At 45.3% G+C, this 17,662-nt stretch overlaps 1 protein-coding gene across 11 annotated transcripts in view; it reads right to left on the reverse strand.

Annotated features, from left to right (window-relative positions):
- The window catches only part of RALGAPA2 (Ral GTPase activating protein catalytic subunit alpha 2), a 336,447-nt gene that overhangs the window by 13,175 nt on the left and 305,610 nt on the right, over positions 1 to 17,662 (reverse strand). For 7 of the 11 annotated variants that reach the window (XM_032419575.1, XM_032419570.1, XM_032419569.1 and 4 more), the window contains one exon: positions 6,348 to 10,272. In XM_032419575.1, the coding sequence (XP_032275466.1) occupies positions 10,056 to 10,272 (217 nt within the window). In that variant the 3' untranslated portion in view covers positions 6,348 to 10,055. Of the gene's footprint in view, positions 1 to 6,347; positions 10,273 to 17,662 lie in introns of those variants that run through there. The other 4 variants (XM_032419573.1, XM_032419574.1, XM_032419572.1 and 1 more) reach the window with 1 other exon arrangement.

Here is a 17,662-nt window from a genome sequence, read left to right on the forward strand (position 1 = left end):
ACCACGAACAGGCTCTGGGACGCAAACCAGCTGTAGGGTCTGCCCGGACGGATCTCAGCAGCCGTGGCAGGAGAACCTGCACTCCGTGGTTTTGCCTGAGATCAGGGCAGGGGGAACAGGACCCTGCAATGCAAGTCCTGGACGACCTGTAGCAGCTTCCTCACCCTCAGGCAATCTCAAGGTCAGACGACCGTGCTGGAGAGAAGAGACAGGCTGGGTGACCGTGTAGGCCGAGGACGCTGCCACAGGTAACAGCTGAGCACTGGGGGGTGGGGGGTAGGGGGTCGGGGGAGGAACGCCAGAGGGGCCTGGTGTGGGGACACAGGCAGGGGGATGTGTCCTCTATGCATCTGGGATTTTATGGTCTCATATTCCTGAAGTGGCCAAAAAATAGGGTTTTGCCTTTTCTTTTTTTTTTTTTAAAGATTTTATTTATTTATTTGAGAGAGAGAATGAGATAGAGGGAGCATGAAAGGGGGGAGGGTCAGAGGGAGAAGCAGACTCCCCGCTGAGCAGGGAGCCCGATGCGGGACTTGATCCCAGGACTCCAGGATCATGACCTGAGCCGAAGGCAGTCGCTTAACCAACTGAGCCACCCAGGCGCCCACCTTTTCTTTCTTTCTTTACACTGTTTACAGAGATGCTGTGAGGTTTCTTCTGTGCTGAGAAATGAATTTTGGCCATGTCAATGCTGTAAATCTGTTATTTTATTTTATTTTATTTTATTTTTAAACAAAGTTGACTGGCATGTTTCCCATTTTTTAGGGACTTTTTTTCTCCCTGGCCTTTTGAGGGCCTTTGAAGGTTAACTGGAGAAAAGTAATCAGCTTTTCTCTTTATTATTCTATGCAGAGGTTTACTTCCTGGTCATCATCATATAGCCTTCTGGAAAAGGGTAGTATAAAATATTCTTTCTTTTTTCCATCAGCAGACTTAAATGCTAGTAAGAGAGCTTCCATTTGGCCTCTGCTTTGGTTTAGTTGTTGCTAAACAGAAATTCAAGCAAAACCATGGAGTTTTCCAGGAGCCCACCCTACCAGCTTGTGTTTGCACCTGTTCCACCTGTTAGAACCAGGAGAACACGATGGCCACAGCCACGGTTCACGAGGAATGTGAACATGGGGTGTCGGAAAGCTCCAGGTTCTTCTGAATCAAATCCTCAAGGTTATTTGAAATAAGCTTTAATTAAGAGTCATTTCCAAAAATTGTCTCTGAGAAAAATTCTCGGTATCTGCCGGCCATCTCTTGGCAACTGCAAAAGTGTCACGGGAACCGTAATTAGCAGTTAGGCAGGGAGGAAGATGCCACTTGCATTTAAAACCTTGTAAGGACTGAGAAATCAGAACTAAACTGAAGATGGCATTTCACAGAAAAAGCAGCATCTTCAAGTTCTTCCAAAGGAACAATTTAAATGTGATGTCAATACTTTAGAATGAATAATCTTGGGTCCCTTCCTTTTCTGGGAATCTGTGAACACCCCCAACCTCTGTACCAGCCCCAGGGACAGGAGGGTCCCCACATGGCCTCCGAAAGGAGTTATTTCTTCCTCTGTGCTCTTCCCACGTTGACTGTCCCTCATATTATTCTTCTTGTCCATGGCCTTCCAGTTCTCAGACATCTCAATTCTTAGCCAATGTGGGAAAGTTGAAAATTGACTGGCAGGAGACTTAGCAGTGTATCTAATACATATTAGGTAAGTTTCCCGTCTCTTCCAGGCTCACAAGGCAGATGGCACAGCTCGTATCAGGGAAATCTCAACCCAACTGACCCAAACCATTGGCTCACTGTATCTTTCTTTCTTTCTTTGAACTGTATCTTTTTAATATGTGGTGACGGTTTGGAGGTAACTCATCTGGGCTTACTCATAAGTAGCCATGTTTTAGTGGTTCCCTAACAAGACTGCAAGCTCCAGAAGGGTAGGAGAGACTTGAAAGTGAAGCTTTCAGAGCCTTCGTGTTCCCTTAAGGTGCCCAGCACAATGCCGAGGGCAGGGGAGGGCAGGGCCAACTCAGAGATGGCCCCATGGGACAGGGAGTACCATCATTTCCTATTGGAACAAATGTCTGTCTCCTCTCTTTCTTCCTCCTCCCTGAGTGGACACTGAGGGGAATAAAAGCATTTTAAGAGGGAAAAAGGGATGAATAAGCATGAAGCAAAATCTGGTGCTAAACAGGGCAATGAAGAATTCTCTTTAAAACCCACAATACTAGTTTGTAGAAGTATCCCGCATGACATTTCAGTTATTCGAACTGCATTATGCGGTCTGTGGAGTACCCAGGCCCTGGCTTCCCCTGCCTTTCTCACACCAGGCTTTGATTCCTTATCACCGGTCCACTTTCACTAGGAAACTGGGAAGGGGCGGGGTGGGTGGGTGGGGGGCTCTGAACACAATCACAGGAGTTCGTGCTGCCTCTGCTTCAGGCCCAACACACATCTGTGGCCTGGGGACAAGCAACAGGCTGGATCTTTCTATCCACATTTCTATTGTATTCCTATTGCATATGTTTTAAGAAAGAAATTACACGTGTTATTCTCTAAGAAATTTACTGCCCATTATAGACAGAACATACACGTGTGTGTGCACGCGTACACACACACACACACACACACACGATTTACATAGGCTAAGAAAAACCAAGATAGAAGTAATGACAAGTTAAATGGCACTAAAATGAGGACCTAAGCATTACAGAGATGCCTTGACAGTGGTTCTCAGTCCTGCCTGCAGGGTAGAATGCTCTCAGGAGTTTTTAAAAGAAAGTCCTCATGTCCAGGTCGCACCCCAGACCAATACATGCAACTCCCTGGTGGAGGGTCATGCAGGGATTTGCAGGTGGTCCAGTGCGCTGCTGGACCCAGCACCACTGGGCTTGAGTGATGGGATTATGGTGGTTTAAAGAAATCCTATGGATGCCTTATCCCCTTTTCAAGAAGAATACATTTTTAGTTTTAAAAAATATGTCATAGGGGGGCCCCGGGTGGCTCAGTCGGTTGATCGTCCGACTTAGTCAGTTAAGCATCCAACTCTTGATTTTGGCTCAGGTCATGATCTCAGGGTTGTGAGACTGAGCCCCGTGCTGGGCTCCACACCCAGCAGGGAGTCTGTTTGAGATTCTCTTTCCCTCTCCCTCTGCCCCCTCCTCTAAAATAAATAGTTAAATCTTAAAAAATTATGTCATATGCAAAGGGGGTCAGAATTGAGCTGGTTATGTGGATAGGAAGATTTGGATTGGCTCTTCGAGGGACTACTGGGATGGAAGAACTGAGTGAGGTGGTTAGCTGTTTGCAGGCCACGTGGCGACACTCATTTAGCTATAGCCAAGTGTTCTGAGGGTGTCGAGTGGAGGTGGCCCTGAGTTCTTGAATAGACAGCGAAATAAGAGAATGTGTATTTAAGGGAAACTTCTGGATGATCTAAATGGAGTTCTGAGTTTTCATCCAGGTCTTTAACTAACATCAATAAAAAGTCAGCAGCCACGGCTCTGATTGATGAACGGGGTTGTCCCCACAGGATGAGCACTGGAATGGCGTTTCCATAGTAGGGGTCCCTGGCCTGCTCTCCCCTTCTAGCAGACAGGCCAATGGGCAGACAGCGGTGTATTCCAGGATGAGAAAGGAAGAATCGGGAGGCACATGTTCTAAGAGGAAGGTAGAAGGAAGACAGGCTGGAAGAGGTAGAGGGTTGCATGGGATGGAGTGAGGAAAAACGTGGGCATGACAGCCCAGCAAACACCAGCTGAGGGGGCCCTATGTGCCAGGCACTGTGCTCATCTCTTTACACATGTTAACTTGCTGAATCTTTATGAACACCCTTTAAGGAAGGTTCTTATTAGACCCATTTTACAGAATCAGACTGAGCCACAGAGTGACAGGTAACTTGGCTGAGGCCACATGCTGGAACATAGAAGACTTCAGCTAACTGGCTGCAGAACCCAGCCTTCTTAGGGGAATCCCACCTCCCTGCATGGAGCCGCCAAGGCAGCTGGGGAGGCTGATGCCAGGTAGAAGGTTCCGGCCGGCGTTGAGCAAGGAGGACAGGAAGACAGTAGAATCTGAGAGACTGAGGTGGCTGTACGTGAGGACGAAAAGCAAAAGAAGGCAAGCCTGGGCTGCATTAAATAGTGAGGAAGGAAAATTCGCAAACCCTGGCAATGGCGTATAAAGGTTTGCTGATGGCTACTGGCATCTGTCTTTATTCCAGGTTTCGGCAGCAGTGTGTGGGTGCCTGGGCTCTGGGCCCAGGTCCTGGCTGTGTTCCTAGCACCCCCAGAATATCAGAAGCCCCTCTAGGTCTTGGGATGGTCTGCCTGAACCCTTGGGGCCTGACGTAGCCAGGGCACGTGGAAGCCTCTGAGGCATGCGTTCATTACATGAAGTCAGAGTATATTCTGGGCTTCCCTTCCCTCATCCGCTCCATGTGGTTGGTTAGAAATGGGAATGAGAGGACTTCTGGAAGGGTTTTGCGGCCACAACTACGAGGCCGCCCCACAGACTGGCACAATGACATGGGTGTGCTGGCCAGTGCAGTTATAAACGGTCACCCGAGTAACCAATAACCACAGCATCGTCTACTAATAGCTCCGGTAATCTGAGTTTCTGCTGCTTACGTTTCCAGCACTATCACTTTCCCAGACTTCATTCTTATCTTATGAAGACTTTTTAAAGAACAACAATGAGGAAGGCACAGCTTTCCTGAACAGGCTATGTAGGAAAAACACTGATATAGTACCGCTTCTCTCCTCTGAGAGAGGCGACATGGGTGTTGGACATTGAAAAACTCTTATAAGTGGCTGGCCAGGAACTCTGTGACCAATGTAACTGACAGCCAATGTCTGGTGACAGCTTACCAAGTAGGGGATGGTGGTAACCATCTGAGTCTTGGATGATGTCACTCACAACTGACTCCACTTTGGGAAGAAAAGAGAGTGTAGCACAAGGGGTGAGGGCCCCACTGCCAACTTGCCCATGGCCTTCAGTTGTCCCTTCATGGCCTGGTCTTCAGCCTACTCAAAATCCATGTCAAGGGGTGAGGCTTGATATCTCCTGAAGCTTCCTCGAACATTCTACAATGTTCTTTGTTGGTTTCAGCGAATTTATGAGGAGGGTGAATATATAAGTGCTATCGATCAAAACCTTATGAAGAACACTTTAATATGGAGGGAGGAACGGAGGAAGGAGGGCAGAGAGAGATGGAATGAATCTGTAACATGACCACCCTCAATGAATGGGGAAAATCTGTCATCTTTGGGGGGTTATAGTTAGAGGCCACCTTGTGCAGTGTCTGGGGATCAACCTGATTGCTATCTGCCAGCAAACTGGCCACGCTGGGATCGGCGTGCAGAAGGGCAAGCCTACAACATCCTGGCCCACGTGAGCACTGTGCATGGTTCGGGGCTCCAGCAAGTGGAAGCAGGGTGTAGCTTTACTCCTCTTGTCAAAGGCTGGTGGGTTATAAAAGGGCTTTGTGTGGCACTGAGTTGCCAGATTCACTTTGGGACCAGTACACCTGAAGTCTTATGAGGGTCACCAGAATGACCCAGTAACACCAGGCAGTCTTCTGATAGTTTCTGTGAACTTAATTTGATTTTGTTATAGGGGAAAATTACAGGAGTCTTTTTTATCAGGTAGGTGAGCATAATAATCCTTTCCAAGAGGGCACCCGTGCACGTCGTGAGCGTGACCGATGAAAGCTTATGGTTTTGTGCAAGAGTCTCGGTGGCAGAAGCATCCTAAGACCGACTCAGACTAATCTGGGTTAAGCTCCAAATATGACCTACATTAAAAGTGGCAGAATCTGGTGGAGCCTAGTGAGGAATTTCCTCCCACTTGTTCTAAATCCTGGAACCTTTACCATCTAGCCTATCATGAAGGAGGAGGTATTTTTGACCATATCTTGGAGAAATCAAATGTGTTTATGTAGGGCTCACAAATAAACAAAGATTTGTGCTCCCTCTGCTGGCTCTCCACAGCAATATTAAAGTAGAAAGGAACCAAAAACAGTGTTGGCATGTTCAGCAAACAGTTGATTTGTGTATACTGAGAACAACTCATTTAATTTGGTTTGGGACATTCTTTGGGGAAAAAAAAATCAATCTTTTTTAAAAGATTTTATTTATTTGACAGAGAGAGACACAGCAAGAGAGGGAACACAAGCAAGGGGAGTGGGAGAGGGAGAAGCAGGCTTCCCGCGGAGCAGGGAGCCCAATGCAGGGCTCGATCCCAGGACCCTGGGATCATGACCTGAGCCGAAGGCAGACGCTTAATGACTGAGCCACCCAGGCGCCCCCAAAAAATCAGTCTTTATGAGGGTCTGACCAAGGTACTTGGAAATTCTTAAAATTAGATATTAAATTAGACATACCTGTAGTCCTCCACTACCAAATTGGAAGCTGTGACTGTAATAGTGATTTGGGGATTCATTTATCAACAGACACAAGTGGATTCCTCCAAGGTTTTAAGGTCCAGACACAACCTTTAAAGCAGTTCCGGGGGCGGGGGAATCTCGGGTTCAAGCTCAAGTTTCTTTTTTTCTCCTCTTGTTTATAAGATCAGCTTCCAAAAAGTAAAGATTTATACTATTTATATCCTTTCCGATAATGTCAAACATTAGACTTGATTTTCCAAATCATTAGCATGCCGAAGAATGACCTCATGGTGAACAGATGCACTTGGCTGTGAGCTGCAGTGATTACATCAGCCCCGCCCAGCAGTCGAGGGCGCCCATTCCAGTTAACCCTTTGAAGGCCTCTCTGTTGGCCCCCCTTCTTTGGAAACATGCATGAAAACACAAGCTGAGTCCCTCACCCCAACATGGGTGTGTGTTAAATGCACGTATGTACATGCATAAACATATACATGTATGTAAACACATAGACACACACACACACGTGTGTGTTAATTGCAGCCAATATTTTCACACTGGCTACCTTTTAGAAATTGCTGGCCAAAAGGGAAGGAATCAAAAGGAACACAAACTACAGGGCTAAGAAAAAGGCAGCTCAAACACCTATTATACACTGGGTATTATTACCAGTACAGGTAGTGGACGGAATAGGTATGAGGTAGGTGGTATTTTAAAATAACATTTTCTGACTGGGAAAAAATATATATATTTTAAATCTCCTTTAAAACAGCTGAGTACCCACATATGAGCTTAACAATCAAAGATGCTATATCCTCATCGGTGGCTGACAGTGAATCATGAGGAGAAGCTCATGTACATGGCCAGTGTGCCCCTTCTATGGCTTCCTTGGGTGGCAAGCAACAGCACTGGGGCAGGGGGCCTGCGGAGAAGGCATTTTCCAACAGCAGTGTCTTTGGGCACAAGCCCCTCCCACTGAGCACATTTCTTACTTATGCGTAGGACTCCGAGGCTGATATTATAGGTCCTCCCTCTAGAAATGGGGGCTGCTTGCTGCTACAAATACAGTGTGGAAGGCATACTGGGTTCAGGTTATTCTCCCTCTGCATTATCGACAAAGTCCCTTGCAGCGAGGATACAAAGAAAACCTGGGAGCCCCTAATTCCTCGGATTGTGCATATGCATGTGAGCAGGAGCCCAAGGCCCCGCTTTGATGGCACTGCTGGCCGAGATGGTCTGATTGGGTCCTAAGTGCACTGTGGGGGCTTAAGCCGCTCAGGGTCAATTTTTCCAGTTGGCTTGCTGCTTGGAAGAGCAGAGTCCACCTCTGTTTCTTAGTTGAAGCTAGCTGGCTCATCTGGGTTTGACTGTCCCAAGAAAATAGGACTAACACTGAAGAAATGAAAAATGTTTTCCTTTGTAAAAGTGGTAACAGGCCGGGATAGGGATTCCTCAAAAGCAAAACTGGCAGGGAAAGGAGGGGAGGATGTGCTTCTGAAAATGTGCCTACTTATGGTCTGGAAATGCTCTGCCCTCACTGCACGGCCCCCCAGTTTCAGTCCATATCAAGTTCCTTTCTAGTTCCTTCCTAATCTTTGTTGTGGGCATATATGCAAAGTGGTGATAGAGAACACAGTGCTCAGACTTAAAATCGCATTCATGCATTGGCGTGATACATATACCAAAAATTTTATCACTTGACACTGAATGCCCTAAACCCTGAACATTGTGAAATGTCATCTGGATGCTAATAATTTGCAAAGAGGAAGACCAGCATTTGTCTTGATACCTCATCTTCGGTTTCACGTTCCCTTTGTATCGGTTCCAGTGCCCCCTCATGAGCTATCAGACCCTTATCTGCTAAGTGACTTCGGCAGATGTGATGCTCTTGAAGAAGCCTGTTGGTCACTGCCTCCAAATAGCAGGTCTTGGAAAACCCAAATCACTTCTGGAGACTCACTTAAGATGTTACCTACACACTAGCTCATTTGAATTGATTTAAGTAATTGCGAGCTTTTGGAAAAGATCAAATTAATTTATACAGATGCTAAAGTATGCACAGGAAACAAAGTTCATCAATATTTGTTTCAGGAACATCTTAATCTGGAGCCTTAAGAATGTGATAGCTAAGGAATGTCAATATCTAGTTATTATTTAATTTCTTCTAATTTTAAGAAACAAAAAGCTTTCTCAAGAGTTAAAAAAAAACAACAACACAAAACCCCCCGCACAGAAAAATTAAGCCCCAGTACCTCATGAGGATGAGAAAGAGCTGAATGAGATCTTTAAAAAAATTAGCTTTGCTACAGATCCTTCATGTTCTTTCACCTACACACTAGAAATGATTTTAAACCTCTAGCCAGAGTGGTGTGAAATCTTCATTTCCCTTGAAACTGTTTTTTTTTTTTTTTTGGTTTTAGATAGAATGTTGGCAGAGTGTATAAAAGAATTCAATTCACAGCTGTTCTACTTTTTTTTAATGTAAGAAACATTAATCAAAGCTTTAAGTTATAAGCTTTCTCATGTTGTTTAGTATTCCAGTTCAACAAAGATCAATAGAGGCCATCCCCGTGTTTCTTGACGCCTCCCCAGGAAGCAGAGGCGTGATTATGTAAATCACACGGCTCCCGCACCCCGGCCAGCTTGCTTATCTCTCAGGCCTTCTGCCTGCAGCTCCTGGCTCCCTGAGCAAGTGCAAGCCTCGCCCTCTTATCTCCCAACAAAGCTCGGAGAGGCAAGGATCGAAGCCAGCGATGTTAAACAATGATGCATGGCTGATTGTATTTGTGAGTGATTCATTTCACTGAATTTAATTTTTTTCACTTTGTGTGTAAGATATTTGTTAACAAGTCAGAATTGGAGAAGTAAGGCGGTGTTCAGAGACAAGTGACACAGGTTAGAAATCTATTAAGCATGCTAACAGTTGTGTCTACACCGGTGGAAGAAGAGGGAAGCCCCTCATTGAGAATTTCAACATGCATTGACTAAATATCCCATTTACTCTCTGAAAGGCAATTAATCTGTAATTACATGCAGAAATTCACAAGTAATTCTATTCTTTGGGAAAAAAAAAACCCACAGTAATCATATAATCAGTTTAAGTGGTAGTACCCATTTTTTTTTTCAAATTGGAAATATAAAAAGAGTAAAACCTAAAAACAAGGACACTCATGGAAATTTCTGAAATTTTCCATTGGCGTAATAAGTGAAAATGATTGAAAGCCAGTTGCTAAACAGGTTCCACGCCAGGTGCTGCTCTGGTCGGCAGCTTGTCCATGTGACACAGACCACTCCAGAGGGAAAGCGTGCCCGCCGCTCTGCTGTAATGATGACCAGGGGACACTGTCCTTCCATTTCTCCTGCATTAATCCCTGACCCGAGTATCTCAGCAGCATAATCCCCATTTAGCATTAGTAGCAACGGCTTCGACTGTGAGGAAGACTTTTTTGATAAGTAAGCACTGATTCGGGCATTGCTTTTAAGCAACATATTCCCAGCTCAGCAAGAAACCCACACTCCTGAATGAACCGGAGCACATTACTGAGAAAAAGTTCATTAACCTTGCTAGTTTCGGGGGTTAACAGGATAGCTGAAGAAAAGCACTGAGTGAACAGCTCGGATACAAAACAAATTAAAATGAATGTCATCATTCCTTTTGATATTCATTAGTTGATTCAGAGGGAGAATGCTCTTCTTAAATTTGCAAGCATTTATCTGTGAAAAACAGGTGTACATCTGCCGCTCGAGTGCGTCCTAAGCGCGGGAGGGCAGAATAATGCAGACACTCACCCGTTCCGCCGAGGGAGGGGCTGGGCGAGGGAGAAAAGACTTGGGCGGCGAAATCCTCAAACGTCATGACTTCTCGGTGGTTCTGAATTATTGCTTCGAGGTACAGGGCTCGCTCTTCGTAGCTGCGGTCACCGGTCAAGGAAGGAAGTGCACGTGTGGAATGACATGCATAACAATGACACAGTTCACTGTGGTTTGAATACAGTTATGCAACTTTTATGTGTGTTGGTGGGAGGCGGGGAAGGTACCTTACAAGTCCGTTACCCAAACTCCCAGGGAATTAAATATGAGTTACAATTAACGGTAAGATTCTGAGATTGAGACTTAAGTTTCTCTTAGACTTCGGTGACATCCAACACCAGTATTCCTGAAAAATATGTACATCAATGGTTACAGAATCACAGCAAAAGATCCTTAAGCTTGACCCAAACAAACGGAAACAGAGGCACGGGTTGTGGTGGCATCTCTTTCACTGTGGGACAGTGTCGGACCTTCCCTTCCCAGGTCAGCAGATAGAACGTTCTTCTAAGTCTCCTAGAGAATGAATTGACACTTGAAACAGGAATTGGTGGTACACTTAAAAAAAAAAAAAGTGAGAGGATGCACATCCCAGGGAAGAGGAAGGCCAAGAAGATATGCTCTGAAGGGGCCCCGGTGCCTCCAGCCAGGATAGGCGAGAGCATGAGAAAAGAGGAGCTAATAAGTGAGAGACTCTAGCAGAGAGTGCACAATGCAATTTAAAAAAGAAAAGACTATTGCCTTTTAATTAAAACTGTAGTCTGGAACACACACATTCAAATGTGTAATCAAAAACCAGTCACCAATAAAACTTACAAGCGTAACACGCTGAAGCAACTTTCCAGCTGTCTTAATAGGACCCCTGCGTGTGGCAGCCTTTCACAGGGCAGAAAGCAAATCTTCCCCTTTTGTGTATGGCTTCTGTTTCCTCAGAAGGTGAATCATGCACTTCCAATAACAGGATAACATCAGAACAATTCAACAGCGGAATGAGGCACCGCACGTATGACTTTATGAATTAACACTTGGGGAAGTCGGCATGACGTCCCATTTTCCCCTTCCTAGTTATCAATGCCAAAGTTAAAAGACGTGTTTTAGTCATTTTGAAAATCATGCTAATTCTCCAGGAATACAGGGAACGCGGATCACCATCAATCAGTTCATTATTTGCTGCTCTGGAAGAGCAAAAGTAATTTCTAGCATTTCTCATTTTAAAACTATCTTTCCAAAATGACCTCTTCACAAATAAAAGTTGGTAAAAATGATGCTTTTCCAATTAGCTTTCAGTAGTAAGCATGTGACTGAAGATCGGAAAATATTTTTCTATTTTCTTTTGTCAAAGGATGCACACAGATTTCCCCATGCAGACCCTTCTTCTTCCTCCTCCTTTAATTATAGTCAGAGAAGGAGTTTTTACACCACGAGACCAGAGGCATCCTGGGGCCGTGCTGGCCAATGCCGTAGCCGTGAGCCGCATGTGGTTATCTAAATTTAAATTTAAATTAATTAAAACGAAAAAAATAGCAATTCCGTTCCTGGGTCCCACTAGCTGTATTTCAAGCATGAGCTGGGGTTACTGTGCCAGATAGCACGGACGGAGAACACACCCTTTGTCGTGCAAAGAGCTACTAGGTAGCTCGTTTCCAAAACTTCTCTTTAGGCTTGCTCTAGACAACTTTAAAAAAGCAAAATGCCTTTGAGGATGTCAAAAGCGGCCCCGCTGATGGATTCACAGTGCGTTATGTTACATAGACGGTCACCACAGCCGAAGGCCTGGGCGGTGGGGGCCTGAACTGGCTTCTCGAATGCAGGCTGAACTCCTGGTGACTCACCCCTACGAACAAACAGGCTGCCAAACTTCCACAGTGAGAGGCGTCCTCTCAGGCCCAATTCTAGAGGGACCCACTAATGCCATTCACGTCTCATTATGAACACGCTTATTCTGCACAGCACTTGGCTGTCGCGCGGCTCGGCCCTCCGTGCACAGCCCCAGCAAGCCGCTGGTCCAGGGAACAGCAGGACGTTAGGCCTGAGTGGCCGTCTGGCGAACAGGCACTCTGACACTAAGCTGGCACGTGCTGGCCCAGCAGGGGCCGAGCGAGGCGTGACAAATTACTCAAAGAGCTGAGCTAAACTTATGGCTGACAACCACCTGAGCCTTAGGACAGCCGTGGCCCGCTGTCAACGCGCAATTCATAGCTCCCCCTTTCAGACCGCAGTCTGCTTGAGGGCCCGGGTTAGAGCCGGCGCGGCCCTCTAAAGACCTGTCATGCTCTGCCTAGAATGGTCCTGCTGTTTCCTGAAAGGCCCCACTGCGCCCAACACATCCACATACAGTGCTCGGGACAATGGTGAACAAAATAGAAGTGCGGATGCATTTTGCTAAATATGCTCTGGAAGCCACATATCTGGAAGAGTGGCTGCTATGTTAATCAAGCTCACAGGCAACCCTACAAAGAGACGCCATGTATAATACCACGTAAACAGACCTCAGACAGCAGCCCATCACCCTCATCCGGGAGGACACTAGCCAATTTGTAAGCTTGTCCTTGTCAAGCCTGAGAAATCTGGGCCCCTAAGAGCAAGTCCAGCACTAGAGTTACAGGGGGGTGATAATCAAGTTTTGAGATTCTCTGGCTCAATGAATATTTATGGTCTGACTCCTAAAACAAGGCACTATGGGAGACAGCACAAAAAGATGCTTCCAGAACCAGATACTAGAGGAGGAAGTGTTTACCTCATAGAAGATTCCCAATCTCGTATTCACGCCCCCAACTATCACACGTAGCACACACTCCCCCACCCCCAGGCTGGTCCTATGCTGTCACGGGAGCGTTAACAGCGCTAAACTGGGTGTTGTCATTTAGACAAACATCCATTAGGGACTGCGGGGCGACCAGGAGATCACCAAATGCATTTTCACTCGCGGCCCACGCCAGGGCATGTAAACACCATGACAAAAAGAAAACAAACACCACCCCAATCCTGGCAGTGTTTAGAAACAGAGAAGGAGCTCAGGGTGCCAAAAATCATTTCTTTTAGTAGCTTTAAAACACGTAGCTCTGGGATTTAACGGAATGTATTAGAACTACTAGGTAGGACAATTAGCAGTATCACCTGACATTTTCTTACCTAACTTCTTTAGGGCTTCAGTGCTGGTTGTTTTGTATGTATAAAAAAAGGCATTTATAACTTAGACATTAAAATGCTTCTAAGGTTCTTCTCATGCATAAGACATGTTAAGACATGAACCGAATGCTGTAATAATGCCATGCAGTGGCTGGTCAGTGCCTCTGGCTGAAGGCAGGTGGCTAAAGAGGCATCTGCACCTGGTCACAAATTCAGTACCTGTTTGATACTGGCCATTGCCCTGCTGTTCTCTTAAAAAGTCCACTAACAAATGTAAAACTTAAATTTTGTTCTGATTTACTATCTCATTCAAAACCACACACAGTAAAGTACTTTCTTAAAGAGAAAATTTTCCCTTTGATTACTCAATTCAGAGGGCATTCAAATTACTACTAGAAACCCTTCTTGGTTTCTAGATATTTTGAGCTTCTTCAGTGACCTGCTGTGTTTATGTTTTCACATAAGAATTTTAGCATTTACCAATGTTTCTCTACTTGAATAAAGAGGCTATATATCTTTGCTGCTTACATTTTTTTTTTTTTTTTTTTTTTAAGATTTTATTTATTTGAGAGAGAGAATGAGAGAGAGAGAGAGCACATGAAAGGGGGGAGGGTCAGAGGGAGAAGCAGACTCCCTGCTGAGCAGGGAGCCCGATGCGGGACTCGATCCTGGGACTCCAGGATCATGACCTGAGCCGAAGGCAGTCGCTTAACCAACTGAGCCACCCAGGCGCCCTTTGCTGCTTACATTTTATCAGAAACTTCCAAGAGAACTTTCTGAGACCCTCAACACACATTCAGGGGGTTGCAAAAGCCCAAGAATCCAAATCCAACTCCCCAACTTTATTCCGATGAGTATTTGTTTTTATTTTTCGAAACGGTAGCAGCAGCATGAGAGGAAGGAGCTTGCCTTTTGGAGAAGACAGGCCTAGGTTTGAATTCCACTCCTGTCCCCCACCCGCCAGAGCAAGCCGCTCCAAAGCCCCCAGCCTCGGGTGCCTTATGTGTAAAGCAGGGTCACTGAGATCTGCTCTTGGGGCTGCCCTGAGGATCAGATGGAATCATATAATGGCCCAGGTTCCAGTGCACAAGAGAAGCATCATAGATGTGGACTGCCTGCTCCCCTTCCTCCCTTAATGTGGGCTTCTGGGTTCGTCTTCCAGAAAGAACACAGTGGATAAAGTAAGGGGAACCTCTGCGTCAGGCTTTAGGACAAGCAAGCTAGACCCCTGTGAGCCGGGGCAGTGCCATGGCCCCCACAGTACTGATCAGCAAGTGGAAGCGCAAAAGATTCAAGTGATTTTCCAGAGTCACAGTTACTTGGTGGTGCAATTGGGACCAGAACCCAGGTCTTCCAACCTTTACTGCTTCCGGCTAATTTATCTAGATTTCTAGGGTACATGGGATTAAGTTCAGGATTTCGTGCAAGGTTGGGAGCTAAACTAGTGGTGAAGATAAATCAACCGACTTAACTATACAGGGGTATGAAAATCAACTTGAGTCCGTAGGTTTGAGCTGCATTGACACCCACAGACCATGCTGACTTTATAAATTCAGAAAAATAACAATTACTTCATTTTCAATTTCTTTCTACTTATTCGGGCTATGGTGTTTGTTGACTGCTGTTTAGGACTTTCAACTTCTTCTCTTGGAATAACTCCTTCTGTTTGTTTGTTTGTTTTTAAGGAAAAGGGAGAACTGTTTGCAAGAGTCTCTATTGCAGGTTGTATCTTTCTTCAACCCTTGAAACTCTTCTTGCCGGGGACTTCTCTAAGTTTCCAAGGAGTGGGCAACCAGACCCAGCCCGACAAAGCAGCCTTGCAGGAGGCTGCCTCCTGCGGTCAGTATGTGTGTGTCCTGCAGTGGTTTCCGTACCTGTCCCTGGTTTTCTTTCTTAACTCACTGGAGCCCCTCATCGCTGACAGAAGCCTGCCCAGAGCTGCTGGCTCTTGTGACTCTGCACACTCTCCTTCCCACGGCAGTGGGAGAGAAGCCAAGTTTCGTCACCGCCTGGGAGGGAGGCTTTGGCCAACCCCGGGCCCCTGGGATAAATTGTGGCACTCACAAATTTTGCCACCATTGCTTGTTTGATCCCTTGAGGATGTGACGGGGGAGAAAAGAGAACCCCCTGCTATAGTTACCGCATAGGACCGTCTCATCCTAAGCATCCTTGTATTAGCTTCCCGTGGCTGCCGAAAGTGCCCACTAGCTGGGGGGGGGGGGGGGGCTTAAAACAACAGAAGCTTATTCCCGCACACTTCTGGGAGGCCAGAAGTTCAAGACCAAGGTGTCAGCAGGGCCTCGCTCCCTGCAGAGGCTCTAGTGACTGCATCACTCCTGTGCCTGCCTCTGCTGATACTGCCTCCACCTTTTGTCCGTGTGTCTCTTATCAGGACACTTGTCACTGGATTTAGGGCCCACCTGGATGATCCAGAATCATCTTCTCATCTCAAGATCCTTAACTTACTTATAGTTGCAAAGAGGCTCCATAGCTCAGGGGTTAGAGCACTGGTCTTGTATAGTTGCAAAGACCCTTACTGAAATAAGTTAACATTCACAGGTTCTGGGGTTAGACATACCTTTTTGGGGGCCGCCACATAGCCCCCCATACTCCTTGAGTATGAGTCAGGTCCATCCTTACATTACTTGCTATCTAGCTTATATGTGCTTTATACAATATTAGTGAATGGATAAATGATTGCCTAGGATTTGTGCCCACTGTTCTGAGCTATGACACTGCTAGATATATTCTAAGCAAAGGCAGTTTATTTATTTATTTTTAAAGATTTTATTTATTCATTTGAGGGAGAGAGAGAGAGAGCACGAGAAGGGGGAGGGCCAGGGGGAGAAGAAGATACCCCACTGAGCGGGAAGCCCGATGCGGGGCTCGATCCCAGGACCCTGGGATCATGACCTGAGCTGAAGGCAGACGCTTAACTGACTGAGCCACCCAGGCGCCCTGCAAAGGCAGTTTATAAGGAGAAATTAGAGAGTTGTCCATTTGAAGTACAATTCTGCATAGATTGAAAAAAAATAAGCTATACAGAACTTGTAGAAGAAATTATGGGGCAAACTCTTTATGACCTTGGGATATGGAATAATTTATTAAATGAGAAACAAAAACATGAACCATAAGGGGGGAAGACTGGTACATCTGGTCATATTTAAATTAAGAACTACTGTTTACCAGAATACCATAAAGAAGTTAAAGCTCTAAGGCACAAAGTGGGAGAAGTCATCTGCAACACCTAACTGACAAAGGGTAAGTGTCCAGAATATATAAAGAACTCCTACAAATCAATAAAAGAACCAAATAATCTATTAGAAAAGTGGGCAAAAGACATAAACATTTCCAGAACATAAACTATGAATGGATGTTAAGGTGTTTAACATCACTAATAATCAGGGATTATTAGAGCCACAATGAGATACCATTTTATATACACCAGACTGGCAAAAAAAAAAAAAATCTAATAATGCCAAATGCCAGAGAGGATGTGGGGCAGAGGAACTCTCAGAGCCTACTGGTAGGAGATAATTGGCCTAACTTCTTGGGAAGGCAATTTGACAGTATCCAGAAAAGGGCAGCAACTCCACATGTAAGAATGGTTATCGTATTCTATAGATAATAGCCAAGTCAAAAAAGAAAGAGAAACCACTCTTCTACTGATAGGTGTAGTCACACAGCAGAATACTATACAGCAGTGAAAATAAACTATAGGTATGTGTATTAGAATGGATGAGACTTAAAACAATGCTAATGAAAAAAGTAATTCACTGAAGATCATGTATGGCACAATTCTAACTATATACATTTTAAAAAAAGAGGCAAAGTGAAATATACTGCTTTAAGAATACACACATATGCAGGGACACTATAACCTAGATTATCTCTGGGGTGGTAGAAGAGGTAGCACATGGAACGGTCACAAATATATTGGTCGGTACACATGGGGGGCCAGGATGGGGGCATGTTTTATTGTTCTTTAGGACTTCTGTAAATGTTCGAGGTTTTCCAGTCTGTATAAAATATTTCATAATGAAAATAAGCCTTCTGGTGAGAATGGAATAGAGTGCTAATTAAAGGGTTCTTTTCTCACCTTTTCAAAGGACAGAATGAGCTTCTTTAAGCCAAAGGCAGATTTGAAAGGTATAAGTTTAGTTGTTAGAGATAACAATGATAGACAGGTCCGTCTGACTCAGACACAGAAAAAGCAGAAAAGAGGCGGTGCTATTTTTAAGGCCCTAGTTCCAGAAGCAGGCCAAAATATGAGAGCTCAACATTTTCAGAAAGTTGTGGAAAACTTCGGATACAAATGCCATTCATGGGGAGGAGGGGTACTGCTTCAGAAAAAATGTTTTCCTA

This window comes from Phoca vitulina, unplaced genomic scaffold (assembly GCF_004348235.1).
Source record: "Phoca vitulina isolate PV1807 unplaced genomic scaffold, GSC_HSeal_1.0 scaffold22, whole genome shotgun sequence".
NCBI lineage: Eukaryota > Metazoa > Chordata > Mammalia > Carnivora > Phocidae > Phoca > Phoca vitulina.